This window comes from Carassius auratus, chromosome 12 (genome assembly GCF_003368295.1).
Source record: "Carassius auratus strain Wakin chromosome 12, ASM336829v1, whole genome shotgun sequence".
Classification (NCBI taxonomy): Eukaryota; Metazoa; Chordata; class Actinopteri; order Cypriniformes; family Cyprinidae; genus Carassius; species Carassius auratus.
The window spans coordinates 10,410,347-10,433,063 of record NC_039254.1 but is presented as its reverse complement, the minus strand read 5'-3'; the positions used below and the strand labels follow the sequence as shown (position 1 = coordinate 10,433,063).

Below are 22,717 nucleotides of genomic sequence, written 5' to 3'. Positions count from 1 at the left end.
TAGATAGATAGATAGATAGATAGATAGATAGATAGATAGATAGATAGATAGATAGAGCCCTCAAAACCAACAAATCTAAATCTATATCACCAAAACAAACCCACCATCTATGAAAACCCACAGATATGAAACTGGACGATGCTAGCATTCAAAAGCATCTTTTTCAAATCTCCCTGCATATTAAAATAGTTATAAAAATAAATAGTTATTAAAATAAAGCTATAACATAATATGCTTCAAGCAATTGTGCAAAAATTACACTATAATAAACGAAACTCTGTAAACTTGTGTGAAAAGGAATAAAAGGTGTCTGAGTTTTACTGCCTCTAGTGTTCATCTCTTTTGGAAACTGCAGTGAAATGTATTTATTGGTACGTATTCGGCAACTTATAAAAAAGTGCCCTAAGTTATGTTTTTGCCACGAGACCAGGATGTTTTATTATGTTAATATTTCGCCAACCATTATTACATATCCAGGTCTTTAGCGACACGGAGCTCTCTGTCCTGCACGGATGGATTCAACATCTTTGCTCATATTTTAACTATATTCACCAAACTATTGTTTTTTCAGATGTATAAATATAAATATGAGTCATCAGATGTATAAATATAGTTTATATAAAAACACATGTGGAAAAGAGCAGAAATAGTGTCATCTCTTACCCAGGAGGGACGGATCCTCGGCTGGCCGTCACCGTGATCCTCTGTGTTCCCGGCCGGTTCAGATTGTTCTGTCCGTTAATAGTAAGCGTGTGTTTTGACGGCAGCGTCACGATCGCAGGGGTGCATGGGAAGTTCATCCCGTTCATCTCCATCTTCCCGCCTCCTCCTCCGCCTCCCAGTGATATGTTGTTATGGTGTCCCCTGACAACAGTCGTCACGGGCGACCAGAGGGAGGAGCCAGTGAAGGTGTTGCTCTGCCTGACGACGGCGTTGGCTCCGCCCTCCGTCCCGCACAGCTTCCTCTTCTGCTGCAGAGCCAGGATGGCGTTGGACGCGGCCCGTGTGCTGTGGACCAGCATGCACTGCTGACAGGTGCAAGGCAGTCCCGAGCTGGTGCCCACCGGCCAGGACTGGGATTTGGGGATGGATCCGGCGATGAGGGGGTACGCCAGGTCCATGCGTCGTCGGATGCGACGCTTCCTCTGGCTCTGCCGGTTGGTTTGGGACATCCCGTCGAAGTCCACCACGTAGCTGAAGCCCAGCGAGCTCAGGTCCAGCCAGGGGTGCTGCTTCTCGTAGGCGTTCTGGATGCTGACGCACAGCTCCATGTCATACGCCGTCCAGGAGCCGCAGTCATTCTCCCATTCCCACACGATGCCCTTGCCTGGAGCCGAGGACGGGTCGTAGAAATTACGCTGCACGGGACGCATTGTGCCTGTGGCGAGAGAGAGAGAGAGAGAGAGAGAGAGAGAGAGAGTAATACACAGCAATGTTATTGTTCCTTTTCATTTCTGAAAAGTCATGCATGAAAAATTGCATTTGGTGCATCATGCTTTTAACCAAATTGACTTACGACAAATTAAAGTTAAAAAAAAGTTGCATGGTGCAAGACTAAGTTACGTTCATTTACATTTATTTATTTATTTTGCATTTGGTGCATCATGCTTTTATCCAAAGTGACTTAGTGACCAAGTTATGTCTCTAACTCAGTATTTCAGTGCATCATGTGATGCAAAACGACAAGATAATAAATCTCATTTTCTGAAAAAATCATCATTGCCAAAGCAACATCTCACATTTTCATTTAGTTTAACTTGCACTAAAGTAACTAAAACTGTAATAATAATAAAACACTAATATAAATTACAAAAATACATCAAAAGTATTAAAACTTTAAAATGTATATTTATTTTTTAAAATAAGAAAACAATATAAGATAACAATATTGAAATGAAAATCAAATTAATTAGGAACATTAGAATTAAACTTATTTTATTTAAAACAATAATTCCAAGAAATTGTTTTTTTAGAGAGAGAAAAAAATTGCATTATGTAGTTAATTGTTTTATATAATTCACATATTCATTTAAATATTTTGATAATAGAAAACCAAGTTTATTATTATTGAGTTTATTATTACAGTATATCTACAAATTAGGGACGTTTTCTGACCCCACTAGCAGATATTTTGTTCTTGTTTTAAGCAAAAACTCACTTCACTTTGATCTTCTTCTTTTTTCAGAAATAAAAATCTTAATATCTTGAGTCACATTGCTTTCAAGTAAATGTGTATTGATTTAGAAATGTTCCTATACCTGAGCTGGAAAACAATACAAAAATACTAAGTAAGATGCATAACATTAATGCAACATAAGTCACTTTGGATAAAAGTGTAACGCGCCAATTGCATAAAAACTTAAAAGATCTTGTTCATGCACCATCACACACTGCAGATTTAATCAGAGAATCAAGTTTGTGCAATTAAAAACTGAATTAATAGTTGAACTGAATCCTAAGATCAAGACAGTCGCTTTCTCAGATGAGCATTCGATGTGAAGCTCCAGACGGGAGGAAGATGGATGGAGGAAGAGGAAGAGGAAGAGGTGAAGGTGTTTTACGGCTCATTAAAGAGCAATTACAGTCCCACACATGAGCTCATCCACACACACACACACAGGAATGACTTTGAGTTTCCACAGCCCAGCCCTGACTTCCCCGGCCGAGGCGGATCGTAACTTCATCACTGAGCCCAGTTCAGACCACAGCGTGTCACATCCTTAAACTCAATCTGAAGTGTTTCGTTAAAGCGGCCAATCTTTAACCTACAACCTCCATATTCTCCCAGTTCCTCAAAGTGCTGCTGCTGGTTAGGTTACAGGTGAAGTTTCATATGCTTGCTTTCTACTGCATGAACAGTTTATACAAAATCAATGTGTTTGTGTGACTAAAGATCAAGCACTGCTGCATTACAAGCTCTTAATGCAGTCTTCCACGTGAGATTATCTATAAAAACATAGTATAATTGATCAAACTCTTCAAAATATGACACATGAATGGGATGAGCATTACTGAATTTAACAAATTTATTGCTACTGTAAATATTTCTGTTTTAAATAAATGCTCTTCTTTTTAACTTCTATTCATTAAATAATCCTGAAAAAGGCATCACAAAAATATGAAGCAGCTTTCCATAATAAATCATCATATTTTCATGATTTCTGAAGATCATGTGGCACTGAAGACTGGAGGAATGATGCTGAAGATACAGCTGTGAATCACAGAAATAAATTATATTTTAATGTACATTAAAAGATAAAATCATTATTTAACATTGTAAAAATATTTAACAGTATTGCATTTTCCCTATATTTATGATCAAATAAATGCGGCCTTAATGAGCAGAATAACTCCTGTAAAAACAGTCCTCAGACTGAGATCAACACTTGAACACAGAGTTAAGGAAAACACACACACACACACACACACACAGTTTCTCCATGTTTCTTCCTGTATGCGCTGGTCACATCCGGCCGGATCCTCCGATGATTTTCTCCTCATCTGTCCTCTTCTCTGAACCCAAACCTCACACTTTCCCTCAAACCGGTTTCCGTTCTCTCTTCCTGTCAGTCTGTCTGGACCGCGGTCGCTTTCTCTCAAAGCATCAGACTTTTGACAAACAACATGAAGTCTGGACCAGTTATAGGAGCTTATTCTGGTCATTTACACAGAAAGAGACCTGATTATTATATTATATTATAATATTGTAGAGTGCAATATTATGCTGCCATTTTCAAATAAAGGTTTTAAAATAAAAATGTTAATTGCCACATTCAAATAAATATTTTACAATGCAATCTAAGTGTCACTAATTAAACAAGTAGGCTATATATTCAACTAATTGTCAGTTTCTTATGTGCATGCTTCTTGTAAACAATTAGTCAGTATGCATTAGGGCTGGCCTCGACTAGAGATTTTTCTGGTCGACTAGAAGTCGTTCATTTTAAGCATTTGTTGACTATTATTTGCATGTTTATTAATAAACCATATAAATCATCATAATGAGCCTTTAATTGCCTACAGAGCCTAATAAGCTCTCAAGATCATGCACAAAAAGCTTCGACAGCACATCGGCAAATATAATAAATATGAATTTGTTAGGGAAAAGCAAGTTCATTTCGTTAACATTTTAAATTTATTGTAACGTCGTAATTTATTGTTACACTAGTGCTTTCTGTTTTCAGTTTAAGAGATGAAAAGTCTGACAATGATTCATCTCCGAAGCACCTGCATGCATGTTTTATACGGATTACGTGATGCGAGAACATTTGTTTTCTATTTGAATTGGTTCATTAAGTTTCACTATCTATAGATATATTTTTCATGTCTGTAATAAGAGAAGCATAAACAAAGTTTTGAAGTGACGTGCTCGGGTTCACAGAGTCCGAAACAGCAAAAAGCACCATCATTATTTTACAAAAGCACAACATTTCATTGCTAAACTGAGTGCACATGAATAATGAGTCTTCAAAGATAAAAAAAAAAAAATTATGCATTACTCATCTGTATGACCAAAAATGATAAAATATTTTAAGATCAAATGATTGCACCAGCGTCTCCATCTGTCCTTCAAGTGGATTTTTTTTTTCTTTCTGCGACTAAGCGACTAATAAAATTTTGGTAACATGCATATAAACAGCTTTTTAATTAGCAGAATAGTCATGACTGATTGTAAGACATGCAAACATAAAAGAAAACCAAACTGGACGCGAGAACAGCTATATATTAAGGATATAATCAAGCATTTGGATTTGGGATAACCTCTAAGTCAAAGCCTTTTTAAAAGTGCATTATCATCAAAAATGTTTCTAAAATGTTTATATCCCGATGTATATTGCAGACAATAGCCATTTTAGGATAGCTCAGATTTAGTCTTAGTGACTTAGGAGTCGTCTTCACTACTTCACTAACGTTTCACAGATTTAGGATCAAATTTTTGCGCTAAAATGCTTTGTGAAATACTCTTAGAACAAAAATGATGGAGTCCTAAATTAAGGGCTGGCACGCACATTTTTTGTAAGATTTTCTCCTAAATCGGCGAGTTATGAGCTACTTTTATCCTTAAGATATTTTGTAAAAAAACGGCCCTGGAAAATAATAAAATGATTATTAAATCAATAAATCATTAAGTGCAATGGGCATTTTTTTACATTTTGAGCAGTGTTCTAGTTATACCAAATACTACAATATTTTATTGGGTATAAATTAAGAGTAAAAACAACCCTATATATATAGTGCATTTACACATTTCTTTAGTTATTCCAAGCCCCCAAAAATATTGAGAGTAAGAACTATAACTTATAAATCACTAACGACTGGAATTTAGCTGTAAACGATGGTGGGCCTTCAGAAAGGTTTAAAACAACTGCTGTTTTATCCTAAAACAGACACAGATACATGTCATTTTGCCATTGCAACAGATCCACACATTGGCTTCACAGCACTAGTGTGAATCTTGTGAAGCTGCTAATTAGCAGAGAGTTACTGCAGAACTCACAGTTTAGCTGCAACACAAAAAGACTTAAAAGACTAGCTGTAAGCCATAACAGCAGAACACACACACACACACACACACACACTATATGATGTACTACTGTAAACTCTGAGGTACAGTAGATGCTTTGCAGTGTTTCAGATAAGACCACTGTATTTCCTGTAAGAGAAACCAAAACGCATTATCTCACACACCCTCACGCACATATTCGGTGGAAAACCCCGTCATAAACCAGAGCACTTTAACACCTCCACTTTTCTCACAAACTATCTGTGGGCGGAGCCTTCAATCAAACTATCTGGGGGCGGAGCTTATCGTCTAGCGGTCTTCAAAACATGCCAGAAGGGTTTTTATTTAACATGAGATTATTATCCACATTGTAGAAAATTGTGCCTGGTTTTATAGTACATCACCAACACACACACACACACACACACACACACACACACATATATATATATACATTAGTCACTTGCATTTAAGATTTTGACAGCATTGGGCACAAAAGATAATTGGCAAACTTTCCCTGTCGCTCGTGGCATGCCTACAGCAAGTCAATGAATTATGTGAAACGGGTAAAATACTTAGCTAAAACTAAAACCATTTAAAAACGTTACTTGAAATAAAAGACTTACTTATTTTATAGTGACAATGGAATCATTTCTCATTTTCATTTAGCTTGGCTTTAAGTACAAAAATAAGTAAAACTGAAATAAACCTAATTAAAATCAAAAAAATTGTAAATTACCAAAACTTTAAGTAACATGAAAACGAAAACAGGATATATAAAAACAAACTATTTAAAACTATTAAAAAATGCTCGATGATACTAACACTGGGTGCTATTAACCATGGAGAATTTGCTTTGTCTTAAAAAATTTACAAAATAAAAGCTAAAACAAAAATCTGGTTTGTTTTCTCGTGGCTGTATTGCCAAGAAGAACAAGCTACAAACCAGTTTTATTTAATCATCAATAATATAATAAGTACAAAAGTATAATAAAATGCATATAATAAATGTAATAAAATATGATAAGAAATTGTATTATAATTTATTTTGTATTAATAGTTTGGATTACATTTCATTTTAACTTTAGTAAGTTTAGTTTTAGTTGTTTTTATTGATTGTTCATTATAATGTTTATTAATATTTAGAATGACTTTTTCTTTATATTTTCCATTTTAATAAAAGTTTGTGTAATTTTTATTCACCTTAAATATGTCATTTCAGTACACATTTATTTTAAGTAACAAAATACTTTTTAGATTTTATTTAACAATAATAATCCTGTTTAAAACTTTGTGTCAGAGAGTAAAATACAGTGAGCGCAGACCTAAAGGACGTGGCATGTTCTGTCTGATTAAAATTCACCTTGAGACTGCAGTTCCTTCTAAGACCCCTTTGGCTGTCATTCCTAATGAGCAAAGTGGAAACTGTGGCCGTACACTACTCCATTCTGGATCGGCCGCATGGGGAGCTGCTGCCAAAAACCATCTGGCTGATATTATTCATCTCAAAAAGTCAAGACAAGACAAGACAAGTGCTATCCAGACAGAGAGAGAGAGAGTGTGTCTTGGCTCTTCTGCAGCCCCTTTACATGTTAATTGTTTTAAAATGCTTCCAATGTGCAAACTTTAAGCGCAATGTTAAAACAGAAAAGGTTACAGTAATGAATTGCCCTGCAAGTAAATACACACTTGACACCTAAAGCTGCTGTGTCTGATGTTTAGTTTCTGGTGTGTTCTGAATCAACCAATGACGTGAGTTTGGAGGCGGGGCTATCTGTGTGCCTGACGAATAGAAGATGAGGGGAGGAGCACTAGGAAACCTGTTTGGAAACAATAATATATTTTTTTACAATAGAGAGTGCAGAAATTAATTAGCGGCTCCAACGTAAACTAGTATTCAAAAGTTTAGAGTTTTAATGTTTTTGAAATTAGTCTCTTCTGCTCATCAAGGCAGCATTTATTTGATTAGAAATGCTGAGAAAATGTTAAATATTATTAGAATCTAAAATAGCTTATTTCTATGTGAATCTCTGTTAAAATGTAATTTTTTTCTGTGATGCACAGCGGTATTTTCACCATCATTCCTCCAGTCTTCAGTGTCACATGATCTTCAGAAATCAGAATAATATATGATTTACTGCTCAAGAAACATTTCTGATTATTATCAATGATGAACACAGTTGTGCTGCCCAGTAAAATCTTATGCAACACTATAAATATCTTTATTATCATTTTTTTTTTTCAATTAAATGCATCCTTGATGGATAAAAGTATTAATTTCTATAAAAAGACCCCAAACTTTTGTTTTCTGGGAAACTGCTCTCTTCACGTTACCTGTTCACACAGTCACACTCGTAAGTTTCACTCTCAGTAAGAATACACAGGTATGAGAATCTATGCACGTAAATGTCCTAAAAAAAAAAAACACTTATACAACACAAACCTGTATTCAGAGAAGACACTCACACATTCGTGACCACACACCACACACATCAGTTTCCCACGGTCAAAGCAGATCTGTGAAATTCTTAACATGCCAACTATACGTCTCTGTGATTGGTTGTGATGTTTCGGTTTACCTCACTCACACAAAACACGATCAATCATCAACCATCTACAGACACCTTTGGCTATATATATATATATATAAAGCTGTGCCATTTTACAAAAGGGTTGCTTAAAAAAATAACATTACTTTGTGTATTTGGAGTAATAAAAAGTGTTTATGCGGTTTAAGGTTAAAAAATATTATTTTCCACATACTGTACATCATTGTTTCTCCTCTATGCCCCGCCTTCTGAAACGCACCGATTTTTACGAAGCTCATCGGTCTGAAAAGCGAGGTGCGCTCTGATTGGCCAGCTTTCTAGTGCATTGTGATTGGCTGAAAACCTGTGTCCGTTCACTCAAACTGATTTGCTGAAATCAAAACAGGAACGATAATAGGTGAACGCCAGCCAATGAGATTGTTGTTTGTGCATTAGCTCCGCCCACTACCAGAGGAGCTGGCCGTTCTTTAAAGCTGAAGAATTCCAAAGGAACTCTGTTATTTTGACAGGAATATACAACAATGAATATCGTTTACATGTAGTGCATCAATTCTACATGTTATGTAAGACTTTTGCTCACTTTCTCTCACTTCACACTAGAGTTTATGATAGCCAAATACACAAAGACAGATGCGCTGTGCATCCATTGAGATGAAATGAAAAATAGCACAGATCACTTGACAGAGAGTGAAACTCTGAAATGCTCAGGCAGAGTTTTTGGCAAATGAAAACATATCTGTGCTAAACTAAACTTTGCCTCCAACTCACACACTGGTGAATAAAATCAGAGAATTTATAAGCTGTTGGTTATTATAACACGTTATTTAGTCGACCAGAGTGAAGATTTAGTTGCATATGCAAGTGATTTACAAGCAATAGAGAGTTGCCTGACCCCTCACTTCTAGAAACACTTCCCATTTACTTGACAACAGCAAGAAGCACAAAAAGTAGTCAGAAGCAGTCAACCAGCTGCATTGGCACTGGACTGTATTGGCTCTTGGCCAGAGCTCACAGCCAATCAGAGATCACATAGCCAAATTAATATTCATGACCCAAGAGTGGCTGGCCAACCAGGGACCAAATGCTATTATGATTGAATTAGAGTCACAAAAAATTAGTCACACTAATTTCAATATGTTTGTCATTGAATATTATTTTATTGCATTTGTTATGAAATATAAGTAAATTACTCAATTCATCTCTGCCACAGTTTATTGACAATCATAAAAGTCATGACATCATGGATTGTCAGGTCAGTTTATAATGATTTTCGGTGATTTGGGTGACAGCGATTGTCCTGATATTAAAAACAATTATGCAAATTAGCAGCTATGTGACACCTACTGCAATTACGATCTCGTTATCAAGCAAAATATCTAGCCTATTTTTAGTTATTTGTTTTTAGCTGTTTCCTTTTCAAAACATTTGTATTTTTTCCATCCTATTTGTAATCTGATTTGCTTTTTTTATTTTTTTGCTTTTTTTGGGGGGGGAAAAGTGATTTTAAGAACTGAGAATTATAAAGATTCTTCTTTTTTAAGAATTATAAAGGTCAACATGTTTTCTTAAAATATGCTGAATAAGAAATGAGATCCCAATCCAAAATATTTAAAAATGCTGGATCTTTTTTTTTTTTTTTTTTTTTTTTTTTTTTTTTACAAATGCTTTAAATGCTTGAGCAATAGAGCAATTTAAAAATACATTTTTTGAAATTAACCCTTTTTATTTTATGGATAGTTTTTCTCTTAATGTGGACTCCTCACTTGAGGTGCTATATACTGTTTGTTTATCCATCTTGGACTCAGTAGCCCCACTTCGTCAAAAAGTTAAAATTTAGATCCGAGCCTTGGCTGAATGATGTGACTCGTGCACTGAGGATAACCTGTAGAAAATTTGAACGAAAATGGAAAAAAGATAAGTCACAGGTATCTTTTAAAATGTAACGGGAGTCTCAAGATAACTATCAGAATACCGTACAGATGGCTAAGAGGAATAACTTTCCTGAAGTAATTAAAAAAAATCGTAGTAAGTCGCAAGTTTTATTTAATATAGTAAATTCTGTTTTTAATCCAAAATTAGATGTGCTATTTCATCTGCCACCCATTACTTGTGAGACTTTTTTCGATTATTTTGTCCAAAAGTTATCTGACATTAAAACTACAATCAAACCTAGTTTGTTTGATCCTTCTGTTGTTCGGCCACCGTTTGTTACTTTTGACCATTTTGAAATTATCTCTTTGCAGTCACTAGCTGAGGTAATTTGATGATAGCTAAGGAAGCATTTGATGTTCTTGGCACAGTATTTTAATCATTATAAACAATAGTCTTTTAACTGGAGTTGTTCCTAAACATTTTAAATACGCTCTTGTCCAGCCCCTTTTGAAAAAACCTCATTTGGACCCTGCTGTTGTATCAAAAAAAAAGTTACCTTTTTCATCCAAGGTTTTGGAGAAGGTTATTTTGAATCAAATAAATAGCTTTTTGATTCAGAACAATATCTTTGAAGTTTTACAGTCAGGTTTTAGGGCTTTTCACAGTACTGAGTCTGCCTTGATCAGGGTTTTAAATGACTTATTGACTGCAGTCGACTCAGGGTCTTCAGCAGTTCTTGTTTTACTAGACCTTAGCACTGCGTTTGATACGATTGACCATGACATTTTACTCTCATGTCTAGAAAATTAAGTAGGAATTCAAGGTACAGCGCTTGCATGGTTCAAGTCTTTTCTTTCAAATAGAACTTTTTTAGTAAATATTGGTCGAGATCGTTCACAACCCGCTTCTCTGCTCAGTGGGGTTCCACAGGGGTCCATTCTTGGCCCGATCTTGTTTTCCTTGTATTTGCTACCCCTTGGGTCAATTTTTAGCAAGCATGGAATCCCCTTTCACTTTCATGCAGATGATATGCAAATGTATCTCCCTCTGAAAAAGAACAGCAAGAACCAAATAGAGTTGTTGCGTAATTGTATACATGACATTAAATCATGGTTATCTTTAAATTTTTTAAAACTAAATGAAGAGAAAACTGAAGTCGTGTGGTTTGGAGTTCCAAATGATCTTGATGATCTGGGTGATTTAGCCCCCTTTTGTAAGCCATTAGTCCGAAATTTTGGTGTTCTTTTCGACATTGATCTCAGGTTTGAGAGAGAAATTTATTCTATCGTTAAATCTTGTTTCTATCATTTGAGATTAATAGCGAAAGTGAAACCATTTCTGTCCAATCGTGATCTCGAAAAGCTCATTCATGCATTTATATTTACAAGACTAGATTACTGCAATGCGCTATATGTCGGCATAAATAAGTCACTGATTAAACGCTTACAACTAGTTCAAAACACCGCCGCGAGACTTTTGACGGGTACTCGTAAGCGAGACCGCATTACCCCAGTATTGAGCTCTTTAAATTGGCTACAGATTGACTACAGAATAAATCTTTAAAAAAAAAAAAATTCTCATAAATCACTGCATGGTATGGCTCTGTTGTACCTGGCAAATCTTATTAAGAAATACGAACCAAAACGGTTCTTGGAACGTACATTTACTGTTTTTAAACATAAGCTTAATATAAAGAATACCTCCTAGCTCTAACATTCAATGGGGTGTAGTAGTTGCATTATCAAACTGAGGGGTTTATTTCATGTTTTTATGATTGTTTATGTGTTTTTACAGCACTTTGTTCAATGACAAGTTGTGTCAAAGTGCTTAATAAATAAAGGATAAAGGATAAAGGATTTTAATATTTTAAAATTTTTATTATAATAATACTAATAATAATAATGTAGTATGACAGACAAGCTTAAAGTTAAAAGAAAAAATATGTAAATTAACAAATAAATTATTCCTTTCAGACCGAATCTGATTTACAGCTAAAATAAAAAATTTAATAAGAGAAAAATATTAATTAATTTGAGATATAATAATAATAATCAGATTTCCTACAGTTATTACCGTTATGCAGCCTATCGTCTATATGTTAGCCTACATGTTGTGTGAGTGTGTGTGTGTGTGTGTGTGTGTGTGTGTGTGTGTGTGTATATATATATATATATATATATATATATATATATACACACACACACACACATACATATTATTGATTGGCTGATATTTAACATTAATTTTAATATTGATTTAACATTGACTGGCTGATCCTGCATGCCCTTCACTACTGCATATTTCTGGCCTGCTGTAAAGTACACACTTCACACCAGTCAACTGAACAAAACAAATGATTGCAGAGTCACTTTTCAAATCTGTGAGACGTGTAAGAGAAGACGTCAACAGAGCTGCAGAAAACCACAGGCTCTCTCCTGAGACAAACAGATCAATTCAGTCTGGCAAGAGATCAAACCCCATTCCTCCAACACACACACTCACATCCTGCACTGCAATTCACACACACACACACACACACGCACGCACACACGCACACACACACACACACACACACACACACACACACACACACACACACAGAGAGAGAGAGAGCAGTCATTCCTTATCAGAGATGTGATGAAACCTCTACAACTACATAAAAACATGCTAAAAAAAACCATCTTAGAAAGCCTATATCAACTCAACACCCTGGCAACCAGTCACAACACTCACATCAAACTATTTTCCAAATGAACTGAATCCCACATGAAATAAGGCTGAGGAAACCATGATTTCTGGTCTTTTTATTTTCTCTGCGGGGCTGAGTGATGTCAGTATGACCTTAGTGACCAGCTGCAGTTTACTAGACTCAGTCCCATACTGCATACTTACTGCACACGAGGAAACCTCAGAGAAAATCACTCATATCCAGGCAGTAAGGGAGGGACACCAGCACCACACACACACACACACACACACACACACACAGACAAATCTCAGAACTCTAGTCTATTAAGAGAGCTCCATCTGGAAGAACCAGGACAGCTAAAATAAGCATGCATACATACATATAATCCAGAATATTACACAAGCGCTCCAAACCATTACACACACACAAACACATGTGGGCCTTTAAAGGCTATATACAGTACACTCTCAGAAAAAAAGGTACAAAAGCTGTCACTGGGGCAGTATCGTTTCTAAAAGTACTATTATGTACCATTTTAAATAATACGTTATTAACGCTTTCGGTACAAATATGCACCGTTAAGATCTTTGTAAGCACTCTTTAAGGCTAAATAAGGTCCAAAGGGTTTTCTTTTTAAAGGGTCCTGTCCCAGTTACAACTTTTGTACCTTTTTATCTGAGAGTGTAGCTACAATTAGTCTAAAAGAACTGATTTTACTCATAACTAGGCCTGAAACTGACATTATTTGTACATTTAATATGATTAACCGGAGCCTTTCTTTTTTTACGGACAAATTACACAAATTCCACGTGTTGCCCAATGCTGTCCTTCAAACAGACTTGCCAGCTGAACGCTATAAGCATACTATATGGTGAATATATCTATAGCTTTGCTACACATTATGTGCAAAAAGAGTTATAAAGCAAAGGTTAAATGGAGAGTTTAACGGACAAAGGCATTTAAAAAATGGAGATTATAATGTAAATGATAAAGAAAAACACAAACTCATTGTTAATAGATGAGAGGAACACACACATTCACTCAGATTTTAAACCCTAAATTTAAGATTCAATAACAGATGTTTCAGCAAAATGAATATTTTTGCGCTGCATATTAATTTCCCCCTCTGTAGTGCATTCAGTCTTTCTGAAACACTGCCGTTCTTTCAGTAAATTCAGTTTAATGCTGACTGTCATGCAAAATAGAAACACATGCATGCAACACATCTGCACATCACATCTAAGGTCTAGTTTGAAGTTTAAAATAATGCATTTGCATGTTTTGGGCAAATATATATAAATATATATTTATGCAGACATAACGTTATTCAGTGGTATAATATGACACAACTGGTGGAAGATTTCAATTGTGGGCAGATGCGACTAATCGATAATGACATCCATTGTCAAGGATTTTCATAATCGATTATTATCAATTAGTAGTTGCAGCCCTACTCATAACTAAATTTTGACAACTTTCGATATGCATCTCTATATTTATAAGGTTACTGAAAAAATTTCAAGTACAACCCAAATCTATTCTACACACACCTCTAAATAGTCTGAATCGGCCATGTTTTACACCTCCAGAAAACTGCTTTCTGTGCTGAAGAATATTTGCTTTCAGAGTGGACTTTGAGCTTTGTAAACTTGCAGATGTTTTTATGCAAAAAAAAACAACAACATTACACACTAACTAAAGATGAAAAATAGAAAAGGCATAAATGGCTTGCCATAGTGTTGTATTGTTTTTAGATGATGCTCATTAAAATGACTTCTGACCAACTACCATAGAAAGAAAAACCTTCTGCATGGATAGAATTGTGAAAACTCCCAAAAGGAAGGTTCTGTCAGATTTAGCTCATGTCTGGGGATAATTTATGTCCCACAAGTATTACTGCAGTACAGTGAGTAAACCCACACACACACACACACACACACAGAGTCATCTGGAAGCTGGTGGAGCCGTAAAACCACAGAATCAGTGGTCATCATACAATGAGAGACGTTGATTTCTCATTTTAGGTTTAGCCTGGTTTTACGGATTACCCAGAAGGCCAAAAAATCCAGAAGCGCCTTAAAGAGTTTCTCTTTTAAATTCACAGAGGAAGTACTTCCATTTAAACAACCTTCCTGCTGAAAAGTGCAGTTTTGAACAGTTTTTAATTTACATGTTGGTCCAAGCTGGTTTATCACTTAGTATTTTTATCTTGTTTAAAGTAAAATGTAAAAAAAAAAAAAAAAACACACACACACAAATAACAGCAAAATACAAAAATGAAAAATTTTGAAAAATCTTTAAAGTCTCATTCAAAAAATATTAATAAAACTACAATAGTAGCTGAACATTAAATCAAGAAACATTTATTTAAGGAGGTAATAAGTCTTTTTTGGGTTGAATAAACTTAATTCAAATGTAAAAGATTTGTTTTTCTTAGATTTTTTAACTGTTTTAGGAATTTAAGAAGTCACTTTTTTTCTTTCTTTAAAAAAAATACTAATCATATGTGATTTTGCTTTTTAATTGTCAAGTATCTTGATTAAAGAATGTTTAGATAATTTATTGAAAAATAAGACTAAAATACACTTTTGCTGTGTAATATTGGGGTTTCAAAGCAACCAGCATCCAGGTCACATGACAGCAACATCAAAGCTATGCGTGCCATCTTTATAGCACTCTCTCTTTGATCTAGTTTGATACAGGAATGTTTACTCAACCCGTGAACGTTTGAGGTCGGGACTACTGTTTGTTTGACCAATCTCTGAAGGAAAACATGAATTTTGAAATACTTTTAAGTGATGTAACTGCCACAGAAATGGACATTTTCACACTCAAAAGTGAACAAAAACATGCGCCAAAATAACACGAAGCTCGGTTTTCCATGGAGCATCCCATGTGTCCTAATTTAACCCTGAACCGTTCTACTTTAGGTCATTTGTTCTCTCATGAGGGAAAACAGTGGCCTGCGGCAATGGCATCATACGAAGAGAGGAGCCCTAGGGACACACCGATCTGTGTGTGTGTGTGTGTGAGGAGTCTTTAGAGAGTAGCTGCTTTTGGTAGGAACTGCACAGATTTTCCAAACAGTCCAAAAACCCTCAAGCTGTCTATGTTCATCTAGTTGACTTCAAATGCAACATAGCACAAACATACACATGCATTCATGCATGATCACACGAGTGCGTCTCTCAAACGATCCGTTCAGTTTCTCCTCTGATGCACTTTTGCTGAACGTTTAACCTTTTCAAGGTGTGCTTTTGACAAGTGGGAACTGTAGTAAGTGGTTATATAGCAGTCTCCACATTAACTGTGCTCAAGCCCTCTTGGGAAGTTCATATTTACAAGTTGGGACTTGTACTTTAAGTTGGGACTTGTACTTTAATCAGAAGAAGATGGCAATGCAACATTTCTACAAAAAAATCTGAAAAAAAATATATTTTTTTTTGTAGAGTACGTCTTCAAAATGATTAATAAAGAATGTTTTTGCCTTTTTATGCATTTATTCAACATCTTAAGGTGCTATAAATTTAATTATTATATAAAAGCTTAAAAAAGCTAGTTAAGGTCAAAGTAAAGATCAAAGTTTATTTATATAGGACCCAGGGGAGGATCTAGAAAAATATTGATGGGGTGGCGAGAAGGGGGAAGGAATTTTTTAGGGGTGGCAACATATGGCAGACGTATATATACTGAATTTAGTCACAGTTATCACAGTTTGATGATAAATAGTATATGTGCACACTACAAAAGGACACAGGCTATCATTTACAAACTTAATCTCATGCAATCAATGTCTTGCATTTGAAACGGTTCATATAAGGAATAAGTGACCATACCCCATAAGCACCACACACTCACTAATGCATACAGTATGCATCCACATTATAAAAGGTTCAGTGTTATCAATATGCCAATTTATTATAAGAAACACAAGACTTTAACAGCCAATGACATTTCCACCTGGGGAGACTCAACTGATTTTCTACTGTTTAGTGTTAATCATCATCTAACTCAACCAGTCAAGAGCTACATTTAGCCTTAGATGTTATATGAATATGGTCCTGAAGCAGAGGTTTTATTAGCTGATAATAATAATAAATAAATAAACATTATAGGCACAAATACAAATGTACTTTTAGAAATTGTTTTTGAAAAATATGGTGTTATTGTTTTGGCAAACTTAAAATATTAAAACTTCTATGAAAATATTCCTGTGATATTCCTTTAAAATAATGTTTTAGTATATCTTTAAAATATATTTTACTAAGCAATTTCTTACATAATTTCTTTGAGTTAGACAAACTTTTATTTTGGTGGGTTGTAACCAGAGTTTCTGTGTTTTTTAATTAACTATTATTATTAGCTAATAGGAAGTATAGCATATCAAGTATGCTAATGCTTGAAGTATAACATACTCCTCTGTGCAATAGTACTATATTTCTGTTTAAATTTCTTCAAGTTATACCGAAATTTTATTTTGACAGGTTGTCCTAAAGACATTGCCATTTCTGTCAGTCTGTGTATACGATACGAATGAATGATGATAGTTTTATTAAATGAAATGGTGAAATCCTCTCATAGCGCACTGACGTACACATGTGTAGCATACATCATGCATCAATATAGTGAAGAGCTGAAAACACCACGCGTGCTTCAGTGTGTGTGTGTGTGTGTGTGTGTGTGTAGTAGAGCACATATTCCCAGAGACGTGTATAACAACACCTTGAGGGTTCCCATAAGCAGGATTTATTTTTGTGCCCCCCTTCCTCAAATATGATGATGGAAAAAAAAAAATACTATAGAGGTGAAAAAATTACTTTAATCAAATAAAAAACTAAATGAATAAATTGTATTATTTACAAATCACAATTGTAGCTCTCGACATTTACCTGTGGCTATAACTTTATTATGACTCTAATTTATTTTATAGTCTCAAGCATTCAGAAATCATGCAAAAGGAAACTAAGCAATTTTACTATGATAAAACCATGGTTTATTTTTGTAAGGGTTGTGATATGCATGTTTTTTTGTTGAAGAAATTACTTCGTAAATTATTAGAGTTTGGGGATCGCGAATCATTTGAATCAGTTCGGGAGTTCGGAGCAGGTTCGCGAATCATTTGAGTCAGTTCGGGAGTTTGTAGCGGACTCGCGAATCATTTGAGTCAGTTTGGGGATTGCGAATCATTTGAATCAGTTCGGGAGTTCGTAGCGGGATCGCGAATCATTTGAGTCAGTTATGGGGATCGCGAGTCATTTGAGTCAGTTTGGGAGTTTGGAGCGGGATCGCGAATCATTTGAGTCAGTTCGAGAGTTCAAAGCGGGTTAGCGAATCATTTGAGTCAGTTTGGGGTTCGCGAATTATTTGAATCAGTTCGGGAGTTCGTAGCGGGAACGCGAATCAATTGAGTCAGTTATGGGGATCGCAAATCATTTGAGTCAGTTTGGGAGTTCGGAGCGGGATCGCGAATCATTTGAATCAGTTCGAGAGATCGGAGCGGCTTCGCGGATCATTTGAATCAATTCGAGAGTTCAAAGCGGGTTCGCGAATCATTTGAGTCAGTTTTGGGATCGCAAATCATTTGAATCAGTTCGGGAGTTTGGAGCGGGTTCGCGAATCATTTGAGTCAGTTTGGGGATTACGAATCATTTGAATCAGTTCGGGAGTTCGGAACGGGATCACGAATCACGAATCACGAAAGATTCATGCTTGTAAATTTTAAAATTGGTCATAACCTTTAATTCGTTGCTGCCAACTTGGCAGCAGGGGTAGATCCACCCCTGATAGGACCTTAAAAGAACACGAATGTTGACCAAAGTGCTGTCGAGCTGAGCAAAAAACACACATAGTAAAAACAGAACATGACAAGGAATAAATCCAATAACTTAACAGAATAAAAAACAAAAACTTTACTAAAAAACTAACCTGGTACATCAAAACCCCTAGCATTAAAGAGAGGCATACAAAGTAAAACCAAGTTATGAGTAAACCTGAGGGAAAAAAAAAGGTAGGTTTTAATTGATTCTTTAAAATCGCTTAATGTAGGAGAAGCTTTAGTCGTAAAGGGAAGTGTTCCAATGTTTTGGAGCATATACTGAAAAAAAACGGTCTTCTTTTGTTTTCAAACGAGATTACGGGACATTTATGTGAAATTAGTGGTGCTGCAGTTTAGTTGCATGTATAAAATAGATGCACAATAATTACAATAAAATATGCATAATGATTCAATTTTAACAATAACTGACAAACATTCAAACACATAGGTTAATCGATTGTCCATGATAATTCAACTTTTTTTTAAATAATCATGTTAAATAGCAAAACTTTTATGTGAAAAACCACATTACCCATGATGCTGTGCAGAAAACTCCTCTAATCAAACAGTCTCATAAAGCAAAGTGCAAGAGAGATCTTTAGCTCCGCCCACTCCCATTAAACGCTGTGTAATCAAGCCAATCAGAAAATATTACAACCACAAACAAAACTTTAAATAAACAGTTTTATTTTTTCTTTGATCATATTAAATTCAACTATATAATTCACAATGCTTCATGGGATTGTAGTTAATTCCCTCATTTAACCAGTGGTTCAGTTCACAGACTTGTATCTTTGCCTTTTTTTTCTACTGTTTTTTAAATGTTCATGGGAACAATTTATTTAAATGCCCATGGGAAGAATAATTTGGGAACTGCAGCACCACTAAAAAAAAGTGGGCAGGCACTAATGCAGTCTATTAGTGATAGGTTCTTTATTTAGAAGGCGGGGCTTATTCTATGTTGCAATTTCTCCCATTCATAGTAAAAGCAAGCTGTTTTAGTATTCCTTAAGACTTTGTTTGAATGCACTTGAAATTATAATCACTTAATAATTAACTTCCCGAGAAGGCTTGAATGCACTGAAATTTGTGGAGGCTTTCATGTGCATTCAAAGTGACTTGAATGCACTGATTCAAATTTCCAATTTTCACATTTCACAATTCAAATCCACTTTACATAAGTAAACAGCATGCCTCTGTGACTCACCTGTGTCTTGTCTGAACTGATGCATGGACTGCAGGTCTATGACGTATGGCGTGAGCTGCGGATCCACCTGCCCCAGTATGACTGTCCCCCGTGCGTCTCCCTTCAGGACGTTTTCAATGTGATGACAAACAGCTGCACTGTATGGCCTCCAGCGGCCGTGTTCATTCAACCATTCCCAAACCACCACCCTAGCCATGCTCTGAGACGAGTATCCACCTCCCAGCGACACCAGAACCCCAGATCCGGGACGAGCCATTTGATTCAACTCCACACCAACAGCAAACACAATAGACTTTGTCCCAATATACACAGGGGAAAACTGTTCCAAGAGAATGTTCCTATTGAAAACACATCGTGAAGATCCAAAACTCACAACGAGCACACAAACTGCAGAAGTCAATGCACATCCTCCAGCAGAATGAATTAGACGCTGCTGTTCACATGAGGGATCCGCCGATGTAATTGAGTTTGCCCACATAAACTCGATTAGTCTCTAGTATTCCAGCTCTGGAAGTAATCATGCTATCCGAAGTAACTCCTCCTCAGCAGAATAATCCACAATAGATGATCTGAGACGGAGTCCAGTCACTGCTAGTGATGCTCAGATAATCCTAAAGTCCTGAAGTCCAGTTTTCTGCTCTAGACTCAGTTGAAGGAGAACGCACTGCTCTTGGTCAGGACTGCCAGGTTTTGCATCCAAAAGATTTGCAATGCTATTGTGTACGAAATAAAACAGACAGAAAAAGAGAGTGAAAATCAGGCCAAAAAAAAATATATGATCAAACTTCATTTTTTGGAGGTCCCAGCATAAATTAGCATTAAAAATAATTAATTTATCATTGGCTGCTGTGATCTTTCATCAGGGGTGTTCTGTATAGTTTTTTTTCTTCACATTTTTATTTTGCAGTAACATCATTTACATTAAACTCTATGATTGCTTTAATGCAACAATATTACATTAATAAAATTATTTTAAATTAAATCTTATTCATATAATACATTTTTTTAGTACATTTTAAAATTATGCATTATGGAACATCTGCATGCTTGTCAATAATTTTTTTTTACCATTTTAAATGCTTTTACACATTAATTATAAAGTCATATATTAAGTGGCTTAGCACTTTTTTTTTTTAAAACAATAGTTTTACAGGAATTGTTTTCATTGCAATTTGACTTTTGTCATCAGTAGATAATACTGTGAACTGCATGCATGCATGCTATACTGAAAACACACATATGCATACAGAGCGAGAGAGAGAGAAAATCCCTCTCCTCCTGGTACCCAAGAGCCCTTTAACAACCCCTAAGGAAAGATCCTGTATCAGTGATCAATAACTGCAGACCTCTCGTGATTTACATGATAAACTCATCATAAATCCAGTGTTCTTCTAAGCGCAACCCAATCCCGATTGAATCGCATGTGGCCTCGAATCTGCTCAATTATAAGACAGTTTTCTAGCCAAACATCTGAGGTCCGTGTGAACGTGCATGCACAAATGATCTCGTTCTTCTCCGTATGGGCTCCAGCTCCTCGTCTCCTCCGGGTTTGATCATCAGAATCTCATCAGCGCATCACACCGAAGCAAACGGGACGATTTAACGCGTGAATTCATTCCTAGATTATGAAATCGGGGAATATGCGCGATTACTGATCTCTAGGAATAAACGGGATGCACTTGAGCCGTGGTGAATTCATTAATCCAGGCTCATTCTGAACACAACATCTCACATGGATAGGAAATTCGTGTTATTACCCTTCATGTAGAGCGTGTTTTACATCAGCACAGACGCAGAAATGAGGAAAAAAGGAATCAGTCACCTGTGATGTGAAGCGTCTCCGCAGAACCGAGGTCTGATCCAGAATAACAGACGAGAAAATAAGAGACTGGATCAGCGAAGTGTTTCTAGATCACATTCCCGACGCTAAACGAGCAGAAGAGAGACGGAATCCACCGTCTTCTGTTGTCTATGAGCGCGATTGGCTGTTGATCATGGTGTGCGCATCCTCCGCCGCGCGACTGTTGCGTGTGTGCGTGTGTGTGTGTGTGTGTGTGTGTGTGTGTGTGTGTGTGGCTCTGTTTTACCTCAGCCTGGAAAGAAATCGCAGTTTCAGCATGAGAAAATCAGATTTTCCTTCCAGATGACTACCACAGCTCAGAAATCCCATTCAGAGAAGTGTACAGTCATAGAAATATAAGATATATAATGTGTAATAAATTACAAAGCATCACAAAAAATAATGCATTACAAAACATTATTAAAACAAAAGTGATAATAATACATAATTTGAGAAATTTACAATAAGTTTCATACAGTACAGTACATTAAACATTAGTTAACTAGAAAACATGAATATTGCATCTATTGCACTCAATGTTAATTTCAACATTTATGAATGCATTAAAAAAACTAAAATAATAATTGCTGTAAACGTCATCTTTTGATAACAAGTAAGAACTTATTTTAAAGAGTTATTTTTTATGGTTAAATAGTTATATTTTTAAGCAATATGACAAGCAGGAGATCATCCGATGTGTTCAGAACAACATCATGCTTGTGATATTGCATTATATTAGAAGTTGTAAATGGTCACTGGTTAAGAAGATAGTTTACTTTTCTGTCAAAAATGGCTGGTTAGTTTCAATATTTCTTCTGCACCAATGAAAATGCCGAAGCATCAAGCTTTATCTCTGAAAGCCGGTCTGAAACAGCGCATGTGAGTTGTTTTCCATGTTCCACTCCCAGGTAAGAGAAACACTGACGTCTCTCGCTCTGCTTGCGTTCAGCATCGCTCACACACTGATCTGAATCACTGTAAGCACAGATGAGTGAAGAGATACCAACAGAGAAACATCCCAGTGCTGTTATACTGGACCCTCCTCCTCCTCTGAGGAGCTTCAAGACTCATTTAAAGTCATTATGATAGCAACAGGACGTTATGTTTGTATGGATGTCAATGGTGAAGATGCATCATGCTAACGGTCAGCATTAGATATATTACTGGAGTATGCTGTGGAAAAAAAAAAATCTTAATATGTATATATTTTATATATAGATTGGTGGGTTTTTTTGATGAAAG

The 22,717-nt window shown here is 35.9% G+C and overlaps 1 protein-coding gene across 1 annotated transcript in view; it reads right to left on the bottom strand.

The window, feature by feature from the left end:
• The window catches only part of LOC113111811 (E3 ubiquitin-protein ligase DTX1-like), a 39,837-nt gene extending 18,207 nt beyond the window's left edge, over positions 1-21,630 (bottom strand). The window contains exons 1-3 of the mRNA XM_026276909.1: positions 21,458-21,630; positions 19,636-20,348; positions 664-1,378 (exon numbers count right to left, since the gene is read on the bottom strand). Coding sequence (XP_026132694.1) covers positions 664-1,378; positions 19,636-20,113 — 1,193 coding nt within the window. The 5' untranslated portion in view covers positions 20,114-20,348; positions 21,458-21,630. The remainder of the gene's footprint in view (positions 1-663; positions 1,379-19,635; positions 20,349-21,457) is intronic.
• Positions 21,631-22,717: the final 1,087 nt, after the last annotated feature.